This window comes from Sus scrofa, chromosome 13 (assembly GCF_000003025.6).
Source record: "Sus scrofa isolate TJ Tabasco breed Duroc chromosome 13, Sscrofa11.1, whole genome shotgun sequence".
Classification (NCBI taxonomy): domain Eukaryota; kingdom Metazoa; phylum Chordata; class Mammalia; order Artiodactyla; family Suidae; genus Sus; species Sus scrofa.
Genome location: NC_010455.5, coordinates 158,705,749 through 158,730,793, shown reverse-complemented (window position 1 = coordinate 158,730,793; position 25,045 = coordinate 158,705,749). Strand labels below are relative to the sequence as shown.

Genomic DNA, 25,045 nt, shown 5'->3' with positions numbered 1-25,045 from the left:
TGAACTTAGAAGTGTCCTTCTCAAGGACCTGAGAGCTATTCCTTTGAAATGTATTCAATCATCAGGAAGGACAGGATCTCTGCCTCCCAGTTTCTGTGGGAGGGAAAAATCCTAAACTCAAAAATTGCCAGCTAGCAGATACAGCTGGCCTAGACACAATTACACTGACCAAGGCTTTGTCATTTTTCACTTATCTAACTCTAATGAGTCCCGATCTCCCTGCTGGCTCATTCTCCCTTTAAAACCCCTAATCATCTCTGAACAAATCAGGATGGAGCTCAGTCCTTTCCCCTACTGTCAAACTGTTTTGCTGCTTTAACTAATGTCTGGCTGTGTTTATCCTTGAGAACTGCCCTTCCGATTTTTCTAATATATCATTCTGGTGCATTTCTAAAAAGCATATATGCATCTATTAATAAATACATTGTGCTGCCCTTTTTTTTTTTTTAAGGGCTGCACCCCAGGCATGTGGAAATTCCCAGGCTAGGAGCCAATCAGAGCTGTAGCCTCTGGCCTACACCACAGCCACAGCAACACCAGATCTGAGCCATGTCTACTACCTACACCACAGCTCATGGCAGCACCAGATCCTTAATCCACTGAGCAAGGCCAGGGATTGAACTCACTTCCTCATGGATACCAGTGGGGTTGGTTACCACTGAGCCACAGTAGGAACTCCCATGTTGCCTATTTTTAACACCCAATATGACACTGTACTTTATCTGCCCTTCTGCAGTCTGTTCTGTTCTTTTAACATCATATTTTCCAGATTATCTATATTGATACATGTGGCTCTATTTCAAGAGCATTGGGTCCAGGATTTGCAAAAGCATCTCCCTAGGTCCAACCTCCTGAACTCATGTCTACTGTTAGGCCCAGGGGTGGTCAAGAGGAAACAAAGAGCTGGTGCTTTGGTGGTGATGGTGTGGACTGAGCTTGGATGTGGAGGCCGTGGTGTCCTCTCATTTGGAGTGAAGGGGGAAGTGGCGCGGGAAGAGAAGAAACGTGGCAGTGATCCCTGCCTGCAACTCCACAGAGTTCCGGAATTCTAAATTTGGACTTGATCTTCCATATTAGAAAGGTATGTTTACAAAGGTGGGCGGCTGGAGCAGATTTCCTTTACTGTTTAGCGCTTTTTTTTTTTTTTTTTTTTTAATACGACTTCTATTCAGACATCAAGTATGTGGTCACCATTTGTACGTGTGACCGTACCCCACAAAGAGGGGTGGTTGTGACTTTTCCTCACATCCCACTCTCTCCTCAAACACAACTGTTACTCTAGGAAATAGTTCATATATGACTCTCCTATCTCCACCGTCCCTGTGGACTTCTCACCTCGCCTCCTCTCCCCACTCTCTAGGCCTCTCAAATCTGACTTCAAGTAGGACGCCAAGACGGAACGAAGACGCTAACTGGACGCCAAGAAGCGACGCTCACAAGGCCTCCTACTGGGGCGCAGGCCCTCACCAAGCCCCGCCCACTGCGCACGGCCCAGGCCCTGCGGCATCCTGGGACACGTAGTCTTTGGCGGGGCAGCACCTCACCGAGTCTCCTCCTCCAAGCTGCCTTTCGCCCTCGGGACGTCGTGACGTTGAGTTCCTCCAGTCTTCCTTTCCCTCATCCAGAAGCTCAGTCCCAGACTTCCGAGGCCCTTTTGCGACATTGGGTTTCAGTCGGTCTCGGCGCCGGGTCCACTTTTCGGCAAAGTGACGTGGACGTCAATAGCAATGGCGGAAGGAGAAGAGGTCCCGCCACCGCCAACGTCGAGCGGCGACGGCTGGTGAGTGAAAGCCCTGGGCTGGTTCGCACTGCCCCTCTATTCTTCCTTGTCACCACCTTGCCGGTCCCCGAGGAACCAGCAGGCGCCGGTATGGAACGGGAAGACCAGTCCTGCGAGTCCGGCGCCCTGCCCCGCCCCCTCTGCCCGCCGGGTCCCCTCTGGCAGTCCTGTCGTGCCCAGGGGTCTCAGGCCGGACTCGTAGGGAGGGGAGTGTCGTCCAGGAGCTGGGCCTCACTTCAGCCTTCCATTTTCATCCACCGCTTTCCAAAACATGTTGGAGATATGTGGCTTCAGGGCTTGGTTTGGCCGTAGTTCCTGCCTCCGAAGAGTTACATTAGGCTGGTTAGGAGAGAAGTTTAGCGTATGGAGATCTGAGGCACCTGAATACTTGAAGAAAAGACCACTTGAAATTGCTAACCCGACCTTTGCCCGAGGGTTCAGAGGTTGAGAAATACACCTAGGGAGGATCCCTCATACATAATTGAGGTATTTTTTGTCCTAGTTTTTATTTCTCATTTTACGTTCCAGTAGTTTCTATCTTCTCTTTCACACAAGTTTTTTCCCTTCCTACCACTTTCCCTACAGCTCGATTTCAGAGCTTGGGTTGCGATGTAGGACATCGCTCTTGCTCCGCCCAGGCCTTTTCATGCTTACCCGATTTATACTGGGGGTTGTGATGAGGACCTCCAGCAATTTTTTTTTCTTTTTTTTTTTTTCTTTTTGCCATTTTTTGGGGCCGCTCCCGCGGCATATGGAGGTTCCCAGGCTAGGGGTTGAATCGGAGCTGTAGCCACCGGCCTACATCAGAGCCACAGCAACGTGGGATCCAAGCCACGTCTGCGACCTACACCACAGCTCATGGCAACGCCGGATCCTTAACCCACTGAGCAAGGCCAGGGATCGAACCCTCAACCTCATGGTTCCTAGTTGGATTTGTTAACCGCTGAGCCACGACGGGAACTCCGTCCAGCAATTTTTTGGTAGACTTTAGTCACAGAGTGTCGTTAATCTCTGGAAAAGTCTGCTACTTTTGAAATCTTCCCAAAACACTTTTAAAGCTAACGTCATTTTAAAAAAGCAAAACCTTTAGAAGCTTGTCGAGTTTTTACTTACTTAAAATGGATTTAAGTGTATTGACAGCATGTATTAGATAGTTTTAGATTTGCTTGCTTCTATTATACATATACAGCTCACTGGCACTCTCTCTGCCTAAAAATAATCCTGGACATTTGTAAAAGAAGTGTAAGTCATTGAGAGGGATAGATATTGTAATAATTGAGAAATTCACCTCTCATTTGGCAGATAGCAAGCATCGCCTTAGTACATGCACTCTCCAAGGTGGATGAAAACTTATAGTTAGGTATAGTTAGATATAGTTTATTTTCTAAGTTTGCTTATCTTGGAGTTAAGGAGCTGTAACAGATACACTTGCTAAGGAGGTAGAATTGTTTGGGTTCTTTGGAAATGTGAATGAAAATATTATGAGTGTTCAGGGAGACAGAAACCAAGTCGACTTGTAGTTCTTGGGGTAAACTTCATGAGGCAGACATGTTTGAATTAGGCCTTGAAAAAATGAGTAGGATTTAGGCCAGCACTTTTCAATAGAAGTGTAATGTGAGCCACATATGTAATTTAAAATTTTCTAGGAACTACATTAAAAACTAAAAAGAAACATTTCAACATAATCATTGTAATTATGTTCTAGATAAGTGCTTCTCATAATTTAAATGTGCATTGGGATTACCTGGAGATCTTGTTAAAATGAAGATTCGGATTCAGTAGATTTTCTTGGGACTGACTGACTAGCTCCTGGGTGATGACATTTCTGGTTCATGGACCCTACTCTAGTTATCAGGGTTCTAGATAATGTATGTCACAGAATGAATTGGTCAGAGAAATTTATCTCTCTATACTATATGTTATATTAAATCAACAAACACATTTATATATGTATTACATACTTATGCTGTAAAATTTGTTTGATTTCATGATTTATCATTGCTCTTTAGATAGTGAACTACCTTTCATGGGCAGTGGCTGTTAGCAGGTCGCTCAGTAAATGTTTATTGTCTGGATGTGTTCGTGAATGAATAGACTTCTGTAATATCCTGTGCAATAACATACCAAGTTGTCATTTCATATACATTCTCTTACTCCACTGTTTTTGTGAGTTGTGTAATTGTCTGCTGGTGTAATGGTCATGGTCATTTTTTTTAAATGGAAAGCCAAGGTTATCAGAAACTGCCTCAGCTCTTAAACTATATGAAAGTGTAAGCTTTCAGCTTGTAGGCTCAGAGGGCATGGAAAAATTCTTGTAAAAATATTACAGTTTGAAATGATTTAAATTTAATTAAAAAGTTAATGTAAGCTACAGGTTTGAAAATAAATTAATGCAATTCAGAGTTCATTATTCTTGGTATTGAAGAAACCAGCTTTGGGAATTGAATATACGCTTTGATTTTCTGAGGCTTTCCTTTCTGAAATAATTCCTTAAGATTTAAAGTCATGATTTAAAAAATTTTTTTTGCTATACACATTAATTGTGCAACTGTTTGTATTTTGAATTTGCTTAGTTAAAAATTTTTGTACAAGTCTTCTTAAATTGCTTCTAAACTTTCCCTAAAATTGTAGGAATATCAGTTCCATAAAGAAGCTTCTATTAATTTGAGATGTGAATAGGAATTGTTTTGAGAATAATGGGGTCTTTTTCAAAGTTTTGTGCACTTTGTAAACAGTACTCTCAGTGCTTCCATCTTATAAGCATTGAAATAGAGATTTAAAATATATCACTTTAGGAGTAGGTGATTGCAGTTTCAGACATGATATACAGGAAATACATTTAATATGAAAGAGGATGAAACCCACTCCTTAAGAATATTGACAGCTTGTAGTTCTAGGAGGACTAAATATTACCTTACAGAAAATGAAGAGAAAATGAACTGTATTGACTTGAGTTAGGGTTCTTTTTTTCTTTTCTTTCTTTCGTTTCTTTCTTTCTTTTTCTTTTTCTTTTCTTTTTTTTTTTTTTTTTTTTTAAGGACTTTTTAAGACCTGTGGCATATGGAAGTTCTCCCGCTAGGGGTTGAAATCAGAGCTGCAGCTGCCCGCCTACACCACAGCCACAGCAATGTGGGAACTGAGCCGTGTCTGTTACCAATGACACAGCTCACAGCAACGCCAGATCCTTAACCCACTGGGTGAGGCCAGGGATCCATCCAACCCAAATCCTCACAGACACTCTGTTGGGTTCTTAACCTGCTGAGCCATAACAGAAACTCCAAATTACGGGTTTTTAAATGACACTGTTTCATTTTGTAAACTGTAGGTAGAGGGCAGACAAAAAATAGAAATTATGAAGACTTATTTTGTTTATGCTATAATGTTGTAATTCAGATTTTACTGTCTTTGGAGGTAATTCCCAAATAATAATTCACTTCTAGGATTTTATTCCTGTGGATATTCTAATATTCACAGGTAAGAGTTAGTAATTTTTTTGCATAGTGAAGAAATGTATTGGGTTAATTTATTTCCATTTATTTGTAGTTACTGCTGAGAGTACAGGTGCATTCTCTATTTAGGTACAGTGTGGCAATTCAAGTAATTGTGAAGCACCAGTTAAGTGTACTGCAATACACAGCCAATTCATGAGTAGGTGTCTTCTGAACAGAATTGATAATGGCTGCTTGGCAAATCATTTCTGCTGCTTATGGTGAAATGTGGATTCTACTTGGTATAAACCAAAGACAGTGCCCCCCCCCCACATGTATCAAAAAGCAAAACAGGTTAGGAAAGCATTCCTAACTCTTTCAGCAAACATTAACTAAATACTGGTTGTATTCAGGATGCTATACAATACTTTAGAAAAAAATTGAAACATTTAAAACCTGATCCAGGAGTTCCTGTCGTGGCTCAGTGGTTAACAAATCCAATTAGGAACCATGAGGTTGTGGATTCGATCCCTGGCCTTGCTCAGTGGGTTAAGGATCCAGCGTTGCAGTGAGCTGTGGTATAGGTTGCAGACTCGCCTCGGATCGGCGTTGCTGTGACTCTGGCGTAGGCTGGCAGCTACAGCTCTGATTCAACCCCTAGCCTGGGAACCTCCATATGCCACGGGAGCGGCCCAAGAAATGGCATAAAGACAAATAAAAAAAAAAAAAAAACCCCAAAAAAACCTAGTAGCTATGGTGCTATTTAATATTTCAGTGAGAAACTTCAAGAAAATGCTATATATTTGCATAGAGCTTTATCCTTTATATAATGCTTATATATACTATCTCATTTTGGCTCTTAAAACAATTCTACGAGAAAGGGAAATTATGAATTTTTGTTTTTTTTTTTTTTTGTTGAGAGAAAAGGCTTTTTTGATGAGGGAAAAGGCTTAGGAAGGTTAGAAAAGAGACCCAGTTAGTAGAAAGTCTGGGACTTAAACTCATGGCTGTTGAAGCCCTGAGCTCTTTCTAAAGTTGATTGCCTATATGTCGTGTAGTTATCAAATAACTTTAACAGACAGCTAGAGAGAGCCCAGTTAAAAATATGCTAATCCTGTACTCTATCGTAAACTGTTTTGAAAGATGTAATATTCAAAGGTGTGCTTTGTTAAGGTATGTGTGTATTATCCATGGCATTTACAAGACCCTAAGGGTATGCATAAGTTGTGTACCACATTGTCTTTTTTGCATCCACAAAAAGGGACAGTTCATAATTGACATGCTCGGATGTGACACAGAGCATTATATACTATAACTTTGTATCTCTCTGATTAGCGTAATGTGTTCTCATACCTCTTTGCTAAAAATCACTTAAATAGGTTAGTTTTGATCTTATGATATTATGGTTACAGTATCATCTAGGTATATCTAGTTAATCTAGATAGTCTAATATATGGTGTGTATTTAAATAAATGTATATAACTATATGTTAAACAATATAAATATATAAGTAATACAGTTATACTATATGTACCTATGTCATATGAAAATAAAATTATAATTTATTTTAATTTACTTATTTACAGTTAGAGCACAACAGTAATATTTAGTTAGAACATTTAGGAGTTCCCTGATTAAGGACTCAGCATTGTCACTGCTGTGACTTGGGTTTAATCCCTGGACCAGGAACTTTCATGTGCTATGAGTGTGGCCAAAAAACAAATATGTAAACAGTTAAAGTTTTAATAACTTTATCATCTCAGTAATTGTTTTGTTTTTATTCAGTGATGTTGGAGAAATAAGAAGCTTGCTTTTAAAATAGCTTCCTCGTAGTTATTGTCCCTCTTTAAAGAGTCTAGTCACTGTTTTGAAGTATAAAAATGACACATAGAAGGATGAATTCATGTTGTATAAGTATGCAATTGAATACCAAACATTCTTGAGTTTATTTTGTAGATTCCACTTAGATATAACCACTGACATGAAAATAAATACCATCTTTTTTATTGAATAAGTTATTGCTGATGGTTGGAATTTAGATTAAAAAAATAAACACATTATGCATTTCTTTGCCAAACTATGATCTCCATTGGTAGAATACCTTTTGAAAGAATTGCCCAAATGTTGCAAAATATTGTCACCTCATTTATAGTAATTATTCCTTTACTTTCCAAAATGATAGTTTCAAGAAAAGAAATATTGGTGGTATTGGTGGTATTGCTTACTTCATTTTTAAGTAAGGTGGAAATTTGTAGTAGAAACAGATTATTATGTGTTTGGTGTTGTGCTGTTTTCATCTCATTCTTTCCTTGAGGCAAAGGATATAAACTCTTTCAGTTTCCACATCAGTGCTTTGGTTGGAGGGGTTGGGGTTGGGGAAAAAAAACTGATGCATTTTTTTCTGCATTAAAAGTGCTAGAAGTTACCTTGTATGTATAGAAAGGAACAATGTGTTGGGGATTTTTTATTTTGAGGAAGCATGAAGAGGAAAAGGGTATAGAGCACTCTCTAAAGTTAACTTCTCATTAGTAGAGGAGATATTCTTTCATTTTGTAACAAAGGTTATGCATTGCATAATGCATTGCAGCATTAAACGTATGGTAAAGTTTGAACAGTTTTTTTTTTTTTAATGTTTACAGAAAAATTCCTGAGTTTTTTCTTATCAGAAGAAGGGGCACCATTGGTATGCCCATGCAATCTGATCTACATGGATTATGGATCAAAAATAAGTACATGAAAATTTAAAGCATCTGTTCCATTTGTACTATAGTTAATTTTAGCAGTTTACAGAACAGCATTCTGTGATCTCTGTCTCCTTTGCCTATTGCACAGTGCTAAGATATTGTAGTTATCATATTTTTTTGTCCTGTCAAGCCAAGAGGACTTGATTTAACGCTTTCTTTAGTTGGCCAAGATCCTAGTTAAACACAGATTGTTCAGAGGGTTACTTTGATAAGGAAGTCTCACAAAGCTGCTGTTGTGGATCTAATCCTGATACACCATTTCATTATTATTATTATTTTTAAAGCTGGTGAATGAGGTGTTTCCCCCCTTAGCATTCAAATATGCATTGTGTTAAAATACTGTAACTTCAAGATTTCACAGTTAACAAATTTTGCTCTTATGGACTGTAAGGTGTCATGTTTATTTCCAATGTGTCATCATACTATTTGTTATTAAAATGTTTTGATAGTTTGGGATTGATATTTAATTTGCATAGTAGAGTTCTTTTGTGGCTCAGTGGATTAGGGATCTGGCCTTGTCAGTGCAGCAACATGGGTTGCTGCTGTGATGCGAGTTTGATCCCTGGCCTGAGAACTTCCACTTGCAGCGAGTATGGCTAAAAAAAACTCCCCAAAACTAAACAAAACAAATAATAACAACAGTAAATTGCATGGTCATTGAATTCCATCCATATCTACTGTACAAGTGAATCTGTAACAAAGCTCTCTTATTTCCCTTTCTTTGTTTTTCTTTTCTTTTTCTTTTAGCTGTGCGTGCATGCGGAAGTTCTCTAGCCAGGGTTCAAACCTGAGCCACAGCAGTGACAACACTGAGTTCTTAACCACTAGGCCAGCAGGGAACTCCCCTATTTCCATTTCTGACAAATATCACACAAAATATTTAGGAACAAAGTAAGGAGTTTTGGTGTGGTAGTAATTTGTAACAGGTGTGCTAACAGTAGTAGCACATAAGTTCAGACAAAGCTTTGGTGCTGATATCTCATAACCTGGGCATTAAGAAATAACCAGAAGTAATGGCACAAATTAAATCATGAAACCACAACTCCACAAGGGCAATTTGCCACTCTTACTCATTGTTACACAGTTTGCTGGTGCTCACAACTAGTTAGTTGGCCATTTTTGAGTTTTAAGTAATTGATCAGAAGCTTGTGCCTGGGTGTATTGTATACAAGGGCAGGGTGGCCTGTCATTTTTTTTAATTTAGTGAATTTTATTGTATTTTATAGTTGTACAGCCATTATCACAACCTAATTTTACAACATTTCCATCCCAAACTCCCAGCCCATCCCTCCCCACCACAACTTGTCTCCTTTGGTAACCATGAGTTTTTCAAAGTCTGTGAGTCATTTTCTTTTCTGCAAATAAATTCATTGTATCCTTTTTTTTAGATTCCACATATAAGTGATAGCATATGATGTTTGTATCTCACTGTCTGTCTAACTTCACTTAGCATGATAATTTATAGATCCATCCGTGTTGCTTCAAATGCCATTATTTCATTCCTTTTTATGGCTGAGAATATTGTATATACATACGTTGTGTATATGTACCACATCTTCTTTATGCACTCCTCTGGTGATGCACATTTAGGTTGCTTCCATGTCTTGGCTATTGTTTATAGTGCTGCAGTGAGCATTGGGGTACATGCATCTTTTCAAGTCATGGCTTTCACTGGATAGATGCCCAAGAGTGGGATTGCTGGATGATATTGTAATTCAATTTTTATTTTTTTGAGGGGTCTCCATACTGTTTCCCATAGTGGTTGCAGCAATTTACAATCCCACCAGCAGTATAAGAGGGATCCCTTTCCTCCACACCCTCTCCAGTGTTTATTGTTTGTAGACTTTTTGATGACAGCGTTCTGGCTGGTGGAGGGTGGTACCTTATAGTAGTTTTTATTTGCATTTCTCTAATAATCAGTGACATTGAACATCGTTTCATGTGTTTTTTAGCCATCTATATGTCTTCTTTGGAGAATTGTCTGTTTAGATGTTCTGCCCATTTTTTGATGGGGTTTGGTTTTTTTTTTGGTATTGAGCTGCAGGTGAGTATATGTATTTTGGAGATTAATCCCTTGTTAGTCACTTCATTTGTAAATATTTTCTGCCCGTTCTGTGGGTTGCCTTTTTGTTTTGCTTAGGGTTTCCTTTGCTGTGCAAAAACTTTTAATTAGCTCCCATTTGTTTATTTTTGTTGTTTGTTGTCTTTTTAGGGCCACACCCAAAGCATCTGGAGGTTCCCAAGCTAGGGGTCCAATTGGAGCTGTAACTGCAGCTTACACCACAGCCACAGAAATGCCAGATCCAAGGTGCGTCTTCGGACTGCACCACAGCTCACAGCAATGCCGGATCCTTAAACAGCTGAGCAAGGCCAGGGATTGAACGTGTGTCCTCATGGATGCTAGTCAGGGCCCGACGTAATTCTGGAACCTGTAGTTTTAGAACCCAGGAATACAGAGGCTGACTGTACTATTACAGATCGGGGTTCTTGGTCTTCCTTAATGAATAGAAATTACTAAGAGGCCAGACAAGAAATTCAGGCAAGGCTTTATTTGGGGGCTCTGCTGCAGCAGAGGGAGCAAGAACAAATAACTTCCTTTGCTCGCTCCTGTGGGAAAGGGGCAAGCTGGTTTCCAGGAGTTGGGCCAGAGCGATAGCTCAAGTGATTTCGCCCACCCCATTGTTGACGTTATATGCAGGGTGCATGTGCACAGTATCCCCATTTTTGCTCATGGTATCCTGACTTTCCTCTTGGCTCTTCAAAAGTGGCAGTTGGGTTTTTTGGTGTTATTTGTATCTTATTGTCCATAATTTACCCCATCTTGTTCCCATAATATGGGCATGGACATAGTTATTTTTAGTCCCTTGGAGTTTCTTAGCATTTTATTGAAGAGATGTTTGTCCAGGTACAAGCACTGTAGCAAAGGGCCCCAGGTCCCAACTTGTCTCACTACTAAGCCATTTTATATAAGGGATTTGAACATCCTTGGATTTTAGTATTTGCAGGGGGTCCTGGAATCATTCCCCAATGGATACCAAGAGACGGATGACTATACTACTGCTAGCAGTCAGAGGTTTAAACAATATCCTATGCAGTAGAAATAACATGTGTAAGGTGTTTACATAGCAGGTATTGGACTTCTATTGATTTCCTCCAGTACAGCATTTGTCTTTTTATTTTAATCAAATAATAATGTGTCTTAGACCCTGACCACTTTAAGACACAAAAATAATTTTTAAAAACATTGGTAATTTGGGTTTTCTCTGTAGTTTCTCTGTACTTTGCATTTAACTTAGATGATTGTATGTATTCTAGGTCCTAAGTGGTCTTTTCAAACTATAAATGTCTTTGATTTTTAAAATGATTACAGAAAGGATTAGATTTTAAGAATTTTGAAAACTAGTGAGGTTAACTTACTTGATAGAGTGAGAAGCTTCATAATTAAAACAATTTGTTTCCAACTCAGAAAACAAGTATTGTCAATTTGTGGAATTAAAGAGGCAAGGCAAGCTGTTAGCCCCTTAACAACTTTAAGGTGAGGCTTGGGTTCTTCATAGTGATACACTCCCTTCATTGAAATGGTAAATGAGGGCTTGACACAATAGCTTCCTCTTAAAGCCCTGAATTAAAGAGTCTTTAAACTCTTTCTTTTTTTTTAATTTTTAAATTTTTATTTATTTATTTATGTATTTTTCCCTTTTTCTAGGGTCGCTCCTGTGGCATATGGAGGTTCCCAGGCTAGGGGTCCAGTCAGAGCTGTAGCCGCTGGCCTAGGCCAGAGCCACAGCAACGCCAGATCCGAGCTTCTCTGTGACCTACACCACAGCTCACGGCAACACCAGATCCTTAACCCACTGAGCCAGGCCAGGGATCGAACCCCCAACCTCATGGTTCCTAGTTGGATTCGTTAACTACTGTACCAAAGACGGGAACTCCTAAACTCTTTCTGATGCAGTTACTTTTTGTGACATTTTTATTGAACGGTAATTTATGAATCATAAAGTATACCTGTTTAAAGTGTACAGTCCAGAAGTTCCCATTGTGGCTTAGGGGAAACGAACCCAACTAGTAACCCTGAGGATGCGGGTTTGATCCCTGGCCTTGCTCAGTGGGTTAATGATCTGGAATTGCCATGAGCTATGGTGTAGATTGGAGATTTGGCTGGGATCCCAAGTTGCTGTGGCTGTGGTATAGGCTGGCAGTTGCAGCTCCAATTTGACCTCCTAGCCTAGGAACTTCCATATGCTGCACGTGCAGCCCTACCAAAAAAAAGTGTACAGTCCAGTGTTTTTAGTATATTCCCAGAATTAAGCAGTTATCACCACGATCTAAGCTGAGAATATTTTCATTACCACCACCCCTCCAAGAAATGCCATACCCATTAGCAGTCAATCTTATTCCTGTCAGCCCAAGCCCTAATGATCTACCCTCTATACATTTGCTTATTTTGGACATTTCATGTGAATGAAATTATGCAATACGTGGCTTTTGTGTCTGGTTTCTTTCACAGAGCCTAGTTTTCAAGGTTCATGCATGTGTTACATGCTGTCAACACTTGATTTCTTTTTATTGCTTAGTGTTTCAGTGATGAGTACACATTTATTCATCAGGTGATGGACATTTGGATTGTGTTTACTTTTTGACTATTATGAATAATATAGTACTGTTATAATATTCATTTACAAGCTTTTGTTGTTGATTTTTTTGCTTTATAGGGTCGCTCCTGCAGCATATGGAGGGTTCTCAGGCTAGGGGTCAAATTGGAGGATCCGAGCTGAGTCTGCAACCTACACCACAGCTCACGGCAATGCCAGATCCTTAACCCATTGAGCAAGGCCGGGGATTAAACCTGCAACCTCATAGTTCCTAGTCAGATTCGTTTTTGCTGTGCCATGATGGGAACTCCTATTGTTGCCTTTTTTAATGTGGTAAAACATACATTACATAAAATTTACCATTTTAATGTGTATGGTTCAGTGACATTAAGTACTTCCCTGACGTTGTGCCATCATCACCACTATTTCCAGATTTTTTCATCATCCCACAGACTCTGTACCTAATAAATGATAGCTCCCCATTACCCCTTACCTCCAGCCCCTCATAACCTCTATTCTATATTCTGTCTCTATGAATTTGCCTATTTTAGGTACTTCATATAAATGGAATCATATACTCTGCGCTTTTGTGACTTTTTTTTTCACTTAGCATTTGCCTTCAAAGTTCATTTGTGTTGTAGCATGTGTCAGAATTTCCTTCCTTTTTAAGGCTGATTAACATTCCATTTTGTGTGTGTGTGTGTGTACCATATTTTGTTTATCCATTCATACATCAATGAATATTTGGGTTGTTTCTACTTTTTGGCTGATATGAATAATGCTCCTGTGAACATGGTTGTAAAACTATCTGTTTGAGTCCTTGCTTTCAGTTCTTTTGAGCATATACCCTGAAATGGAATTGCTAGATTATATAGTAATTCTGTGTGTAACTTTTTTTTTTTTTTTTTTTTGTCTTTTGTCTTTTTGTTGTTGTTGTTGTTGTTGTTGCTATTTCTTGGGCCGCTTCCGCGGCATATGGAGGTTCCCAGGCTAGGGGTTGAATCGGAGCTGTAGCCACCGGCCTACGCCAGAGCCACAGCAACTCGGGATCCGAGCCGCGTCTGCAACCTACACCACAGCTCACGGCAACGCCGGATCATTAACCCACTGAGCAAGGGCAGGGACCGAACCCGCAACCTCATGGTTCCTAGTCGGATTCGTTAACCACTGCGCCACGACGGGAACTCCACTGTGTGTAACTTTTTAAGAAATTGACAAACATGGAGTTCCCATCTCACCTCAGAGGTGATGAACCTGACTAGTATCCATGAGGATGCAGTTTTGATCCCTCGTCTCAGTGGGTTAAGGATCTGGTGTTGCGTGAGCTGTGTCATAGGTCGCAGACACAGCTCGGGTACCGCATTGCTGTGGCTGTGGTTTGGGCCAGCAGCTGCAGCTCTGATATGACCCCTAGCCTGGGAACTTCGATGTGCTACACTTGCAGACTTAAAAAGCCAAAAAAAAAAAAAAAAGGTTTGCCAAACTTTTCCACAGTTGGCTGCACCATTTTGCATTTCCACTAGCCATGCATAGGAATTCTGATTTCTCCATAGAAATTCTTTCCCCTCGCTTTTTTTTTTTTTTTAAAGCTTTCGTTTGCTATTTTGTGTGTGTGTGTGTGTGTGTGTGTGTGTGTGTGTGTGTGTGTGTGTGATTTATTCCCAGGCCATAAGTTTTGTTTCTTTGGTTTTTTCTGGAATATATTTTTATTCTGAGAAACGCTCTTCTGGTTTAGGAACAATCTGCTCTTTTTCAGTAAGGATCATCATTGTGGCGGGGAGAGCTCATGTATGGGTTGGTCACACCATGAGCTTTGTAAGTCCCATGCTAAATCTTGGGGGCTTTGTTCACCTGGATGTACTCAGTGACCAGAGAATCTACAGCTAAGCCTTTAAGTTCAGTTTACTCTTGAATTTTTGAGCATGTGCAATAAAAATTTTGTCTTTTTGAGGGCTGCATCCACGGCATATGGAGATTCCCAGGCTAGGGGTCTAATCAGAGCTGTTGCTGCCAGCCTACGCCACAGCCACAGCCACACCAGATCCAAGCTGCATCTGCACCCTACACCACAGCTTATGGCAATGCTAGATCTTTAACCCACTGAGCGAGGCCAGGAATCGAACCCGCAACCTCATGGTTCCTATTCGGATTCATTTCCGCTGAGCCACGACGGGAACTCCACATATGTAAACTTTTAGAAATAAAAGTTTGTTGTCAATATGGATTGCATTTGTTTATTTTTTTTATACTTTCAGTTTTCAGTATGGGGAACTAAAATAAATAAATAATAAATCAAAAAATACATACGTCAAGGAGTTCCCATCATGGTGTAGTGGAAACGAGTCCTACTAGGAACCATGAGGGTGCGGGTTTAATCCCTGGCCTCGCTCAGTGGGTTAAGGATCCGATGTTGCCACAAGCTGTGGTATAGATCACAGACATGGCTCAGATGTTGTGTTGCTATGGCTGTGGTGTAGGCTGGCATCTGTAGCTTCGATTAGACCCCCTAGCCTGGGAACCTCCATATGCTACAGGTGCAGCCCTGAAAAAACATATATGTGTGTGTGTGTGTGTGTGTGTGTGTGTGTGTGTGTGTGTATACATATATATATATAAAATATATGCCCCATTGTTTTCTTCTTACTGGTTGTTTTCTTCTTACTGAGTATGTGAGGTATTGTTTCTTTAGTAGCACCTTAATACTCTAAGCTAAGACATATATGTTTGAGGTGAGAATTATTATCTTTTTTTTTCTCCTTGCAATTTTTTTTCATTTTCGAGAATACAGATAATAATACCCCCTCTAAGGACAAAAAAAAAAAAAAAAAAAAAGGAGGAATTAAAATTCCCCTGGAGTTCCCATGCGGCACAGTGGAAACAAATCAGATTAGGAACCATGAGGTTCGGGTTCAATCCCTGGCCTCACTCAGTGGGTTAGGAATCCATCGTTGGTGTGGGCTGTGGTGTAGGTCGCAGATGCTGCTCGGATCTGGCGTTGTTGTGGCTGTGGCTTAGGCCGGCAGCTGTAGCTCCAATTAGACCCCTAGCTGGGAACCCCTAGCCCATATCCAGTATGGGTTATACTTGTTGATACAGACTCTAAACCTTATTTATTCATTTATTTATTTTCAGTTTTGGCCATACCCACGGCATGCAGAAGTTCCCAGACCAGGGCTTGAACCCAGGCCATAGCAGTGGCAATGCCAGATCCTTTACCTTCTGTGCCACCAGGAAACTCCTAAAAATCTTATTTTTTAAGAATATTGAATGACTCAGAAATGTGTATTTTTGAAAATTTTAAATAAATGAATCCTGCAAGGTGTAAAATTATGAATTCAATATAATCCACTTTTTGTATGCATGTATGTCTCTCTACACACATACTTACACACATACATATATATATGATGAACTGAAAAGTTACTTACACAGTGTTACCAGTGGTTATGTCATGTTAATAGAATTGTGGTTGGTTTTTAAATTTTTTTATACATTGGCCAAATTCTCTAATATGATTTTATAAATGGGATAATATCCTTAAAATAAAGTAATACAAAGGTAGTTTATTGAATTTTTGTTTGACTGTTTTATAAGAGAAGGTCACAGTAGAAAATACAGGTGCCATATAGACCAGTTATCTGCATTAGAAAAAGCCATTTTATAGTCATACACTCCCCTCCAAGCCTTACTCCTTCACTGACAAATACTAGTCACAAGGGGTGCTTAATCCTATAAAAATGAACAGAAATCTTGCCAAGATAGTGAAGAAAGTAGAAAATTTATCCTCAGAAGCATTTTCACATTTTAAAAAGAGGTAGTATTTTAATACATTTATTTGCTTGGTTTAACTTAAAAATAAATTTACTATTGATTCCTAAATTATTTTGAAATTCTATGTAAAGAAGTCCCATAGTAATATATTATCCTAAATTTTTTATTAATAATAATACCATTGGAGTTCCCATTGTGGCTCAGTAGGTTATGAACCCCACTAGTATCCTTGAGGATGCGGGTTCATTCCTTGGCCTTGCTCGGTGGGTTAAGGATCCAGTGTTGCTGTGAGCTGTGTTGGAGGTTGCAAACACTGCTTGGATGTGGCATTGCTGTGGCTGTGGTATAGGCCAGCAGCTGCAGCTCCAATTGGACCTCTAGCCTGGGAACTTCCATATGCCATGTGTGTGGCCTTAAAAAAAAAATACCATTAACTTTATAATAGTGAAATATATTTATGAGAATCTTAAGGTGCCTTACATATTTTAAATTTATTTAAATAGGAAAGGAGTTCTCTTGTGTCACACTGGGTTAAGGGTCTGGTGTCACTGTTGTGGCTCAGATCACTGCTGTGTCTTGGGTTTGATCCCTGCTCCAGGAACTTCTGCATGCCATGGTTGCAACCAAATTAAAAAAAAAAAAATGTAAATATAAGAAAATGCACCAGTTTTCAGGGTACAATTTGATGAGTTTTACCCAATGTATACAGTCATGTAGCCAACACTGCACCTTCACTACCTGAAAAAGTTCCCTGTACTACTTTGTAGTCAGTCCCTTTCTCCTACCCCTGGCTCTGGGAACCACTAATCTGTTTCTGTCCCTATAGTTCAGACTTTTCTAAAATTTTATTTAAATTGAACTATTCAATGTATACTAGCCTTCAGTCCTAGCTTTCTTCACTAAAAATATAATGTTTTTGAGATCTGTCCATGTTGTTACATATAGTTTTTGCCTTTAAAATTTTGCATAGTGATGCATTTTATACTACAGTTTGTTATGAATATTCATATATATGTGTTTGTGTGAATGTACATTTTTGTTCTTGAATGGCTGGGTTGCATGGAAATAATTATATTTAACTTTATGGGAAACTTTGAAATCCCATGTTCTGTTCCATCTTGCATGCCTACCAACTATGTATGAAAGTTGCAGTTTCTACCTATGACACTTTTTGCTATTAATCTTTTGGTTTTTCTGGTGGGAATTGTAGTGCTATCTATGGGTTTTGTTTTACTTTCCAAATGACTAATGATTTTGAGCATTTCATGTCTTTTCATATGCAACTCATGTATTTCTTCTGTTCTTTCTTCCTGTCTTTCTTCCTTCTTCCCTCCCTCCCTTCCTTCTTTCCTCCCTCACCCCTGTGGCATGTGGAGGATCCCAGGTCATTGTCATGCCACAGCAATAACAATGCCAGATCCTTAACCCACTGAGCTACCATGGAACTCCCTTAAATATTTTCTTTTGTGAAGTGTTTGTTCAAATCTCTTGCTCATTTTTTGTTAATCAGGCTTTTTTCTTTTTTTCTTATTAAGTTGCAAGCATTTGTTTTTTGTTTTTTTTTTTTTTTTTTTTTTTGACACAAGTCCTTTTATTCAGATGTAATTTTTTTTTTTTTTTCTCAATCTGTGGCTTGTTCCTTCCTTGTTTTTCTTTTCAAGAGACGCTTCTGGTTTTAATGAAATCTAATTCATCAGTTTCTCCTTTTATGGATGATGCTTTTGTTAGCATATCTAAGAACTCTTTTGTAACCAAAGTTACAAAGATTTTCTCCTATGTTTTTCCTTCCAAAAAAAGATGTTTTAGAGATTTGCTCTTGCTTTCAGATCTAAGACCTGCACTGTGCCTGCCTCTGGTCAGTGCTGTCTCAGTCTTCCTCTTTGATTCTTTACTTCCTTATCTGCCTGTTCTGATTTTGCACACCTTCTGACCAGACTATGTCCGTTGCCTTTTCTGGGGACTTCTGTGCCAGTCCTATCCCATCTCTTCCTAGAGGTCAAAATACATTGGAAATCACCTTTGATTTTGTTATGATAAGAAAAAGTCATTCACGTCAGCTGTTGTTCAGTAATAATAACGGTAGTGGTAGTACTTACGGCCTCTGTTTATTGAAGAATCGTGTGCCAACTATTGCAATAAATACTTTGTATGTAGGAATTTGTTTAAGTGTTACCTAAGCCTAAGGTAAGCACTGTGTTTCTGTATATGTCACTTGCTTAAGATCATATATATATGGCTGTTGAGTTGGGGCAGGATTGGAGTTCAGATCTGACTCTAAAGCCTGGAATAATGAACTTTTATGGTGTATTGAATGCAGTTGAATTTTTTTTTTTTTTTTTTTTTTTTGTCTTTTTGCTATTTCTTTGGGCCGCTCCTGCGGCATATGGAGGTTCCCAGGCTAGGGGTCGAATCGGAGCTGTAGCCACTGGCCTACGCCAGAGCCACAGCAACGCGGGATCCGAGCTGCGTCTGCAACCTACACCACAGCTCACGGCAACGCCGGATCCTTAACCCACTGAGCAAGGGCAGGGACTGAACCTGCAACCTCATGGTTCCTAGTCGGATTCGTTAACCACTGCGCCACGACGGGAACTCCTGAATTTTTTTAATTATGATAGAGTACACACATAATACTTATGTTAACTGTTTCAGTATACAGTTATGTAGTGTTAACTATATTCCTATTGTTAAGCAGCCAATCTCCAGAACTCTTCTCATCTTGTAAAACTGAAACGCTATACTATTTGTCTTTTTGTAACTAACTTATTTCATTTAACATAACGTCCTCAAGATCATCTGTATTGTAGTATGGGTCAGAATATCCTTCTTTGCTTTTTTAACTCCACTGCTTCATTTCATTTATTTATTTATTTAAAAATTTGTGCATTATGGTTTATTACAGGATATTGAATATAGTTCCCTATGCTATAGCATAGGGCCTGTTGTTTATTCATTCTATATATAATAGTTTGCATCTTCTAGTCCCAAACTACCAAATCAACCCTTCCTCACCCCCCTCTTCCCCCAGCAACCACAAGTCTGTTCTCTATATCTGTGAGTCTGCTTCTGTTTCATAGATAAGTTCTTTTTTTTTTGTCTTTTTGTCTTTTTGCCTTTTTCGAGGGCTGCTCCCACAGCATATGGAGATTCCCAGGCTAGGGGTCTAATCGGAGCTGTAGCCACCGGTATACGCCAGAGCCACAGCAACATGGGATCTAATCCACATCTATGACCTACACCACAGCTCACGGCAATGCCGGATCCTTAACCCACTGAGCGAGGCCAGAGATCGAACCTGTAACCTCATGATTCCTAGTTATGTTTGTTAACCACTGAGCCACGACAGGAACTCCTCCTATACCACATCTTCTTAATCTGTTCATCTGTTGATGGGCATTTGGGTTGTTTCCATGTCTTGGGCTATTGTGAATAGTGCTGAATTGAACATAGGGGTGCACGTGTCTTTTTCAGTGAAAGTTTTGTCGGGATATATGCCCAGGAATGGGATTGCTGGATCATACGGTAGTTCTATGTTTAGTTTTCTGAGGAACTTCCATACTGTTTTCCTTAGTGGTTGTAGCAATATACATTCCCACCAACAGTGTAGGAGGGTACCCTCTTCTCCATATGCTCTCTGGCATTTGTTTTTTTTAGACTTATTAATGATAGCCATTCTTATTGGTGTGAGGTGGTACCTTGTTGTAGTTTTGATTTGCATTTCTCTAATAATTAGTGATGTTGAGCATTTTTTTCATGTGCCTGTTGGCCATCATATGTCTTCTTTGGGTAAAAGTCTATTCAGGTCTTCTGCCCATTTTTCAATTGGGTTGTTTGTTTTTGTGCCCTCGAGTTGTATGAGTTGTTTGTATATTTTGGAGAGTTAGCCCTTGTCGGTTGCATCCTTTGCAACTATTTTCTCCCATTCCATAGGTTGTCTTTTTTTTTTTTTTTTTTTATGGTTTCCTTTGCTGTGCAAAAGCTTATAAATTTGATTAGGTCCCATTGGTTCATTTTTGTTTTTTTTTCTATTGCCTTGGGAGACTAACCCAAGAAAACATTTGTATGGTTGATATCAGAGAATGTTTCAACTGTGTTCTCTTCTACGCGTTTTATGGTGTCTTGTTTTGTGTTTAAGTCTTGAAGCCATTTTGAATTTATTTTTGTGCGTGGTGTGGGAGTGTGTTCTAGTTTTATGGATGTACCTGCAGCATATGGAAGTTCCCAGGTTAGGGGTCAAATTGGAGCTGCTGCTGCTGGGCATAGCAACACTGGATCAAGGCCATGTCTGCAACCTATACCACACATTATGGCAACACTGGATCCTTAACCCACTGAGGGAAGCCAGAGATCAAACCCACATCCTCATGGATACTAGTCAGGTTCGTTACCCCTGAGCCACAACAAGAAACTTTTAAACTTGATTTAACTTATTTTTTGTTTGTTTGCTTTTTAGGGCTGAGTCCAAGGCATATGAAAGTTCCCAGGCTAGAGGTCAAATTGGAGCTATAGCTGCCGGCCTTTGTCATAGCCACAGCAATGCCGGATCCAAGCCTCATCTGTAACCTACACCATAGCTCACGGTAACACTGGATCCTTAACCCACTGAGCAAGGTCAGGGATTGAACCCGCATCCTCATGGATCCTAGTTGGGATAGTTAACCACTGAGCCACGAAGGGAACTCCCTAAACTTGATTTAACTTTTAAATATGATTCAGTGTGTGGCTTATTTTGAAAATAATTACAAAATTTCAAATTGAATTTTTAAATCCTAGAAGCATTTAGAAATGAATGTTTAATTTGGTAGTGTTTGAAAATTCATGTCCCCTCACCTCCTTAACTTGCTTTGTGTAAATGCTTCCATATGCCAGAAGTTACTCACTATTTGGTTGAGGAAGAAAAATCGAATTCAGTTGCTAGCTTAAGTATAAACATTAAGCTAATTTCATATAAATTTAGTCACATTGTTTGCCTTGCTGTAATTCTAAAGCAACTTTGGTTACAATGCTTAGATGAGGTGATTTTGCCACAAATCATCACGTATGGGGAATTTCTCTTAGGTTTTATTTAGGTTTTGAAAATATGTCATTGATAGATCATTTACAGTAAGCTATAGTATTATACAAACATATGTTAAAATTTCAAGGTCACAAAGTTAGAGTTAGGAAGAGATGCATTTCTGCTTCTTTCCAATCCTTAGACTTTAGATTTGCTTTGAATTAAACCTTCTGTGCAAAGAAGACAATTGTTTTTCATACTTGTTAAGATAAATGGACAAGGCCTTCAGTTTTCTATTTTAAGGCCTGTCTGAATGTCCAGTACATTTTTAACTACCTTTAGTTTGTAAGGGTAGTTAGACGCCACCATCATCAAAGATGACTTAAAAAATCACAACTCACTCAGTCATATTCCACTGGACATGTGTTTTGCTTTTGCTTTTGAACATTAGGTATTGCTTGTTTAAGAATAAAAACAAACTTGATTTTGGAGAAGGAAAATTCTATCTGGGAGCTAAATGCCAGAGTTCCTATCTCTTGAGAGGAAGTTGACTCTTTTATGAATTATTTAACTTCACTATTTTCAGCTTTTTTATTACTTTTACAAGCACATTTGTAGTGTTGTAAGTCTGATAACTGAACCTTTGGATACCTTGTTCAGAGGTAACATTACTTTTTTAATTATTTAGTTGTGAGAAGTGCCTTTGACCACTTAAGTTGGTGCATTTTTCTGGTTTCTTGTTTATGATTGTGCTCCTGGAAACTACATTTGTGGTTCCCTGGGGGCAGCATAAAGGTACTGTAGCAGCTGTGTCAACAGAGATGTACTTGTTATCATTTTAAAAGTACATTGAGGCTTGGGCATTTTGCCCCAGAGTACTGACTTTGTTATCTGGAATAGTAAGGAATTTGGCAAAGTTACTTCAAAAAGAAACCAAAGATTTTGCACTGAAAAATAGAAAAATTCTAGTTCTTCATTGCTTGATAAAAATAATTTTATGTCATTAAATGGTATTTTCAGTTCATTTACATGTTTAAACATTTAAAAGAATGGTAGGATCCAGCGTTGCCACAAATGCCGCTTAGGTTATAGCTGTGGCTTGGATCTGATCCATGGCCCAGGAACTCCATATGCCACCAGGCAACCAAATAAATAAATATGTAAAGAATGGTACTTATTCTTCAAAGAGTCCATTAAATTTTCTTTGTTTACTGATTACAAAAAAAACCTTCAAACTCTTAATAGATTATCTTGTACATTTTGCCCAAATAGAATAGATAAACTCCAGGCTTTTTTAATACAGGCTTTAATTAACTGTTTCTCAGCAATAGACTTGAAGTCTCTTTCTTTTGGTCCAGCACTTTGGTAACCATATAGCAAAAGAACAAAATGTTTCCTGAGTGATTGCTGGTTAGATTGTTACATGTATTAGTTTGTAGCGGTTTTGTTAAGAAATCTTTCAAAGTTGATCACTGCTTTTCTGTTGACTATGATCCCAAGTGATTACATTTTCACTTAATTCTTTTCCCTTAAGGGGGCAGCACTTCAGATTTATACATTTAAACTAATATTCTTAGAATCCTATCAATAGAGGAGATTTGCATTATCTTATTGAGAGAATATGTAATAGGAGTAATTTATTTTCCTCAAGATCTACAAAGTGTGACAAAGTCCTGGTTTCCTGATCCAAGTGAGACACTCTGCCTTTTAGCCTATTTAAAGAATTTTAGAAATTGGCTAAGTTAGGGATTTTTATTTGTACAGATTTCTTATGTATTGTGTATTAAAATTATAAACAGTGACTGGAACCACAGCTTTTATGAATTCTGAAGGAATTAGCTATTTTATGTAATTATTTCCTGGCTAAACTTGTGAGAGTTTTAAAAAAAATTATTATTTTAACCATATAAAAGTGAAAGTAAGATTTAATTTCTACTCTTCTCCTTAAACATAGCAGACTAAACATAACTGATTTACTTGATGATATTATTATTTTGCTTTAATATTCAATAAACACTGTGATGCCATTAGTTTTGTTTTTGTTGTTCCTCTAACATTTATTGAACATTTATCGTAAGCCAGGCACTGTTCTAGGCATGATGTATGTGTGGTTTTGTACTAGTATTCTTGGCCTAGTATTATGGTTTCTCCTCCTTGCCACTATCTAGCATAATGTTAAGAGCATAAATTCTGGAACCAGAATGTTACAATCTGAATCCTGGTTTTACTACTTACTAGACGTGTGACTGTAAGCTATACAACCCCCTCTTTGCCTCAGTTTTGTGTCTGTAACCTGGAGCCAGTGGTATAACCTACTTCATAGGGTTATTGTGAGAATTAAACAAACAAACAAAAAAACCACATGTGAAATGTTTGGAATGGTGCCTGGGATAAAGGTACTGTGAAAGTATTAGTCATTAACTACTACTGTGAATATTATTATTACTATGACTTCTCAGTGCTCTTTGCCCTGTTTCATGTTTTTAAATTTCTTTAATCTTAGAAAACATATAGCTAAGCTTGCTAGAACTAAGTGTAAGGTAAGAGTAAATTAACTATGAAACCCAAGATTCCCTTCAAGAAAACAAAATGCAGTATGTGCTTTGGCATTTTGTTTTCGCTGCTGGGAACCTTTTTTTCTTAGACGTTTACCTTAAATAGGCCATAGTTATATATGATTATTGAGGAAGAAAAAATAAAATTTATCTTTAATAAATAGGACTTATTTTTCAGGGAAAAGGATCTTGAAGAAGCTCTGGATGCAGGAGGTTGTGATCTTGAAACTTTGAGAAATATAATTCAAGGGAGACCACTGCCTGCTGATTTGAGGGCTAAAGTTTGGAAGGTAACTGGAAACTAAAACAAGTAAAATGTAATCACTTAAGAATAATATTTTAGAATTTTTATTTTTAGCTGTCTTCATTGCAGAGGACTTTATAATTTTACGAGCTTAACACATTTTGAAAATTTATCAAACAGAGCAGCTTCCTAAAATGTGTGTTTCTGTAGTGTTCGGTATGTTTAATAATTTAGGTTTTGAAAGGCAGTGTTTTCTTTTGTAGCCATTAGAAATAACGTTTATGAAGATTGTTTAATGAAATGGAAAAATGCAACCAATGAGTAAAATAGAATTATTATATAATTATATTTCAGATATGGAATGATTTCAGCCATATTTTTAAAAAAATGTGGGGGGAGTTCCTGTCGTGGTGCAGTGGTTAACAAATCCAACTAGGAACCATGAGGTTGTGGGTTCAATCCCTGGCCTTGCTCAGTGGGTTAAGGATCTGGCGTTGCCGTGAGCTGTGATGTAGGTCACAGACGTGGCTCGGATCCTGTTGCTGTGGCTCTGGCGTAGGTCGGTGGCTACAGCTCCAATTAGACCCCAAGTCCGGGAACCTCCATATGCCGAGGGAGCGGCCCTAGAAAAGGCAAAAAGACATAAATAAATAAATAAATAAATAAATAAGGGGAGAGGGAGCAGGTTTCTGGGTGTTGGAGTTACAGGAGATTTTTCCTTTGCTTTATTTTTCTCTCTAGCTGTTCTCTACATGTGTATTATCATTTTATTTTGTTTTAAATTAAGATTTTGTTATGATTTTAAAAAATGAAATCATTCCCTTTGTTAAAACACGTATAGGCAAAGGATAAGATAAAAATCATTGTTATCTACCACTTATAGGTAAAACACATAATAATGTTTTGGGGAGTTTCTGTCCTGGCCCAGTGGA

At 38.6% G+C, this 25,045-nt stretch overlaps 1 protein-coding gene across 2 annotated transcripts in view; it reads left to right on the top strand.

Annotated features, from left to right (window-relative positions):
* TBC1D23 (TBC1 domain family member 23) overlaps positions 1,509-25,045 on the top strand; it is a 64,203-nt gene continuing 40,666 nt past the window's right edge. Inside the window, exons 1-2 of one of the 2 annotated variants that reach the window (XM_021071307.1) lie at positions 1,509-1,780; positions 24,048-24,159. In XM_021071307.1, coding sequence (XP_020926966.1) covers positions 1,728-1,780; positions 24,048-24,159 — 165 coding nt within the window. In that variant the 5' untranslated portion in view covers positions 1,509-1,727. The remainder of the gene's footprint in view (positions 1,781-24,047; positions 24,160-25,045) is intronic. The other variant, XM_021071308.1, reaches the window with a different exon arrangement.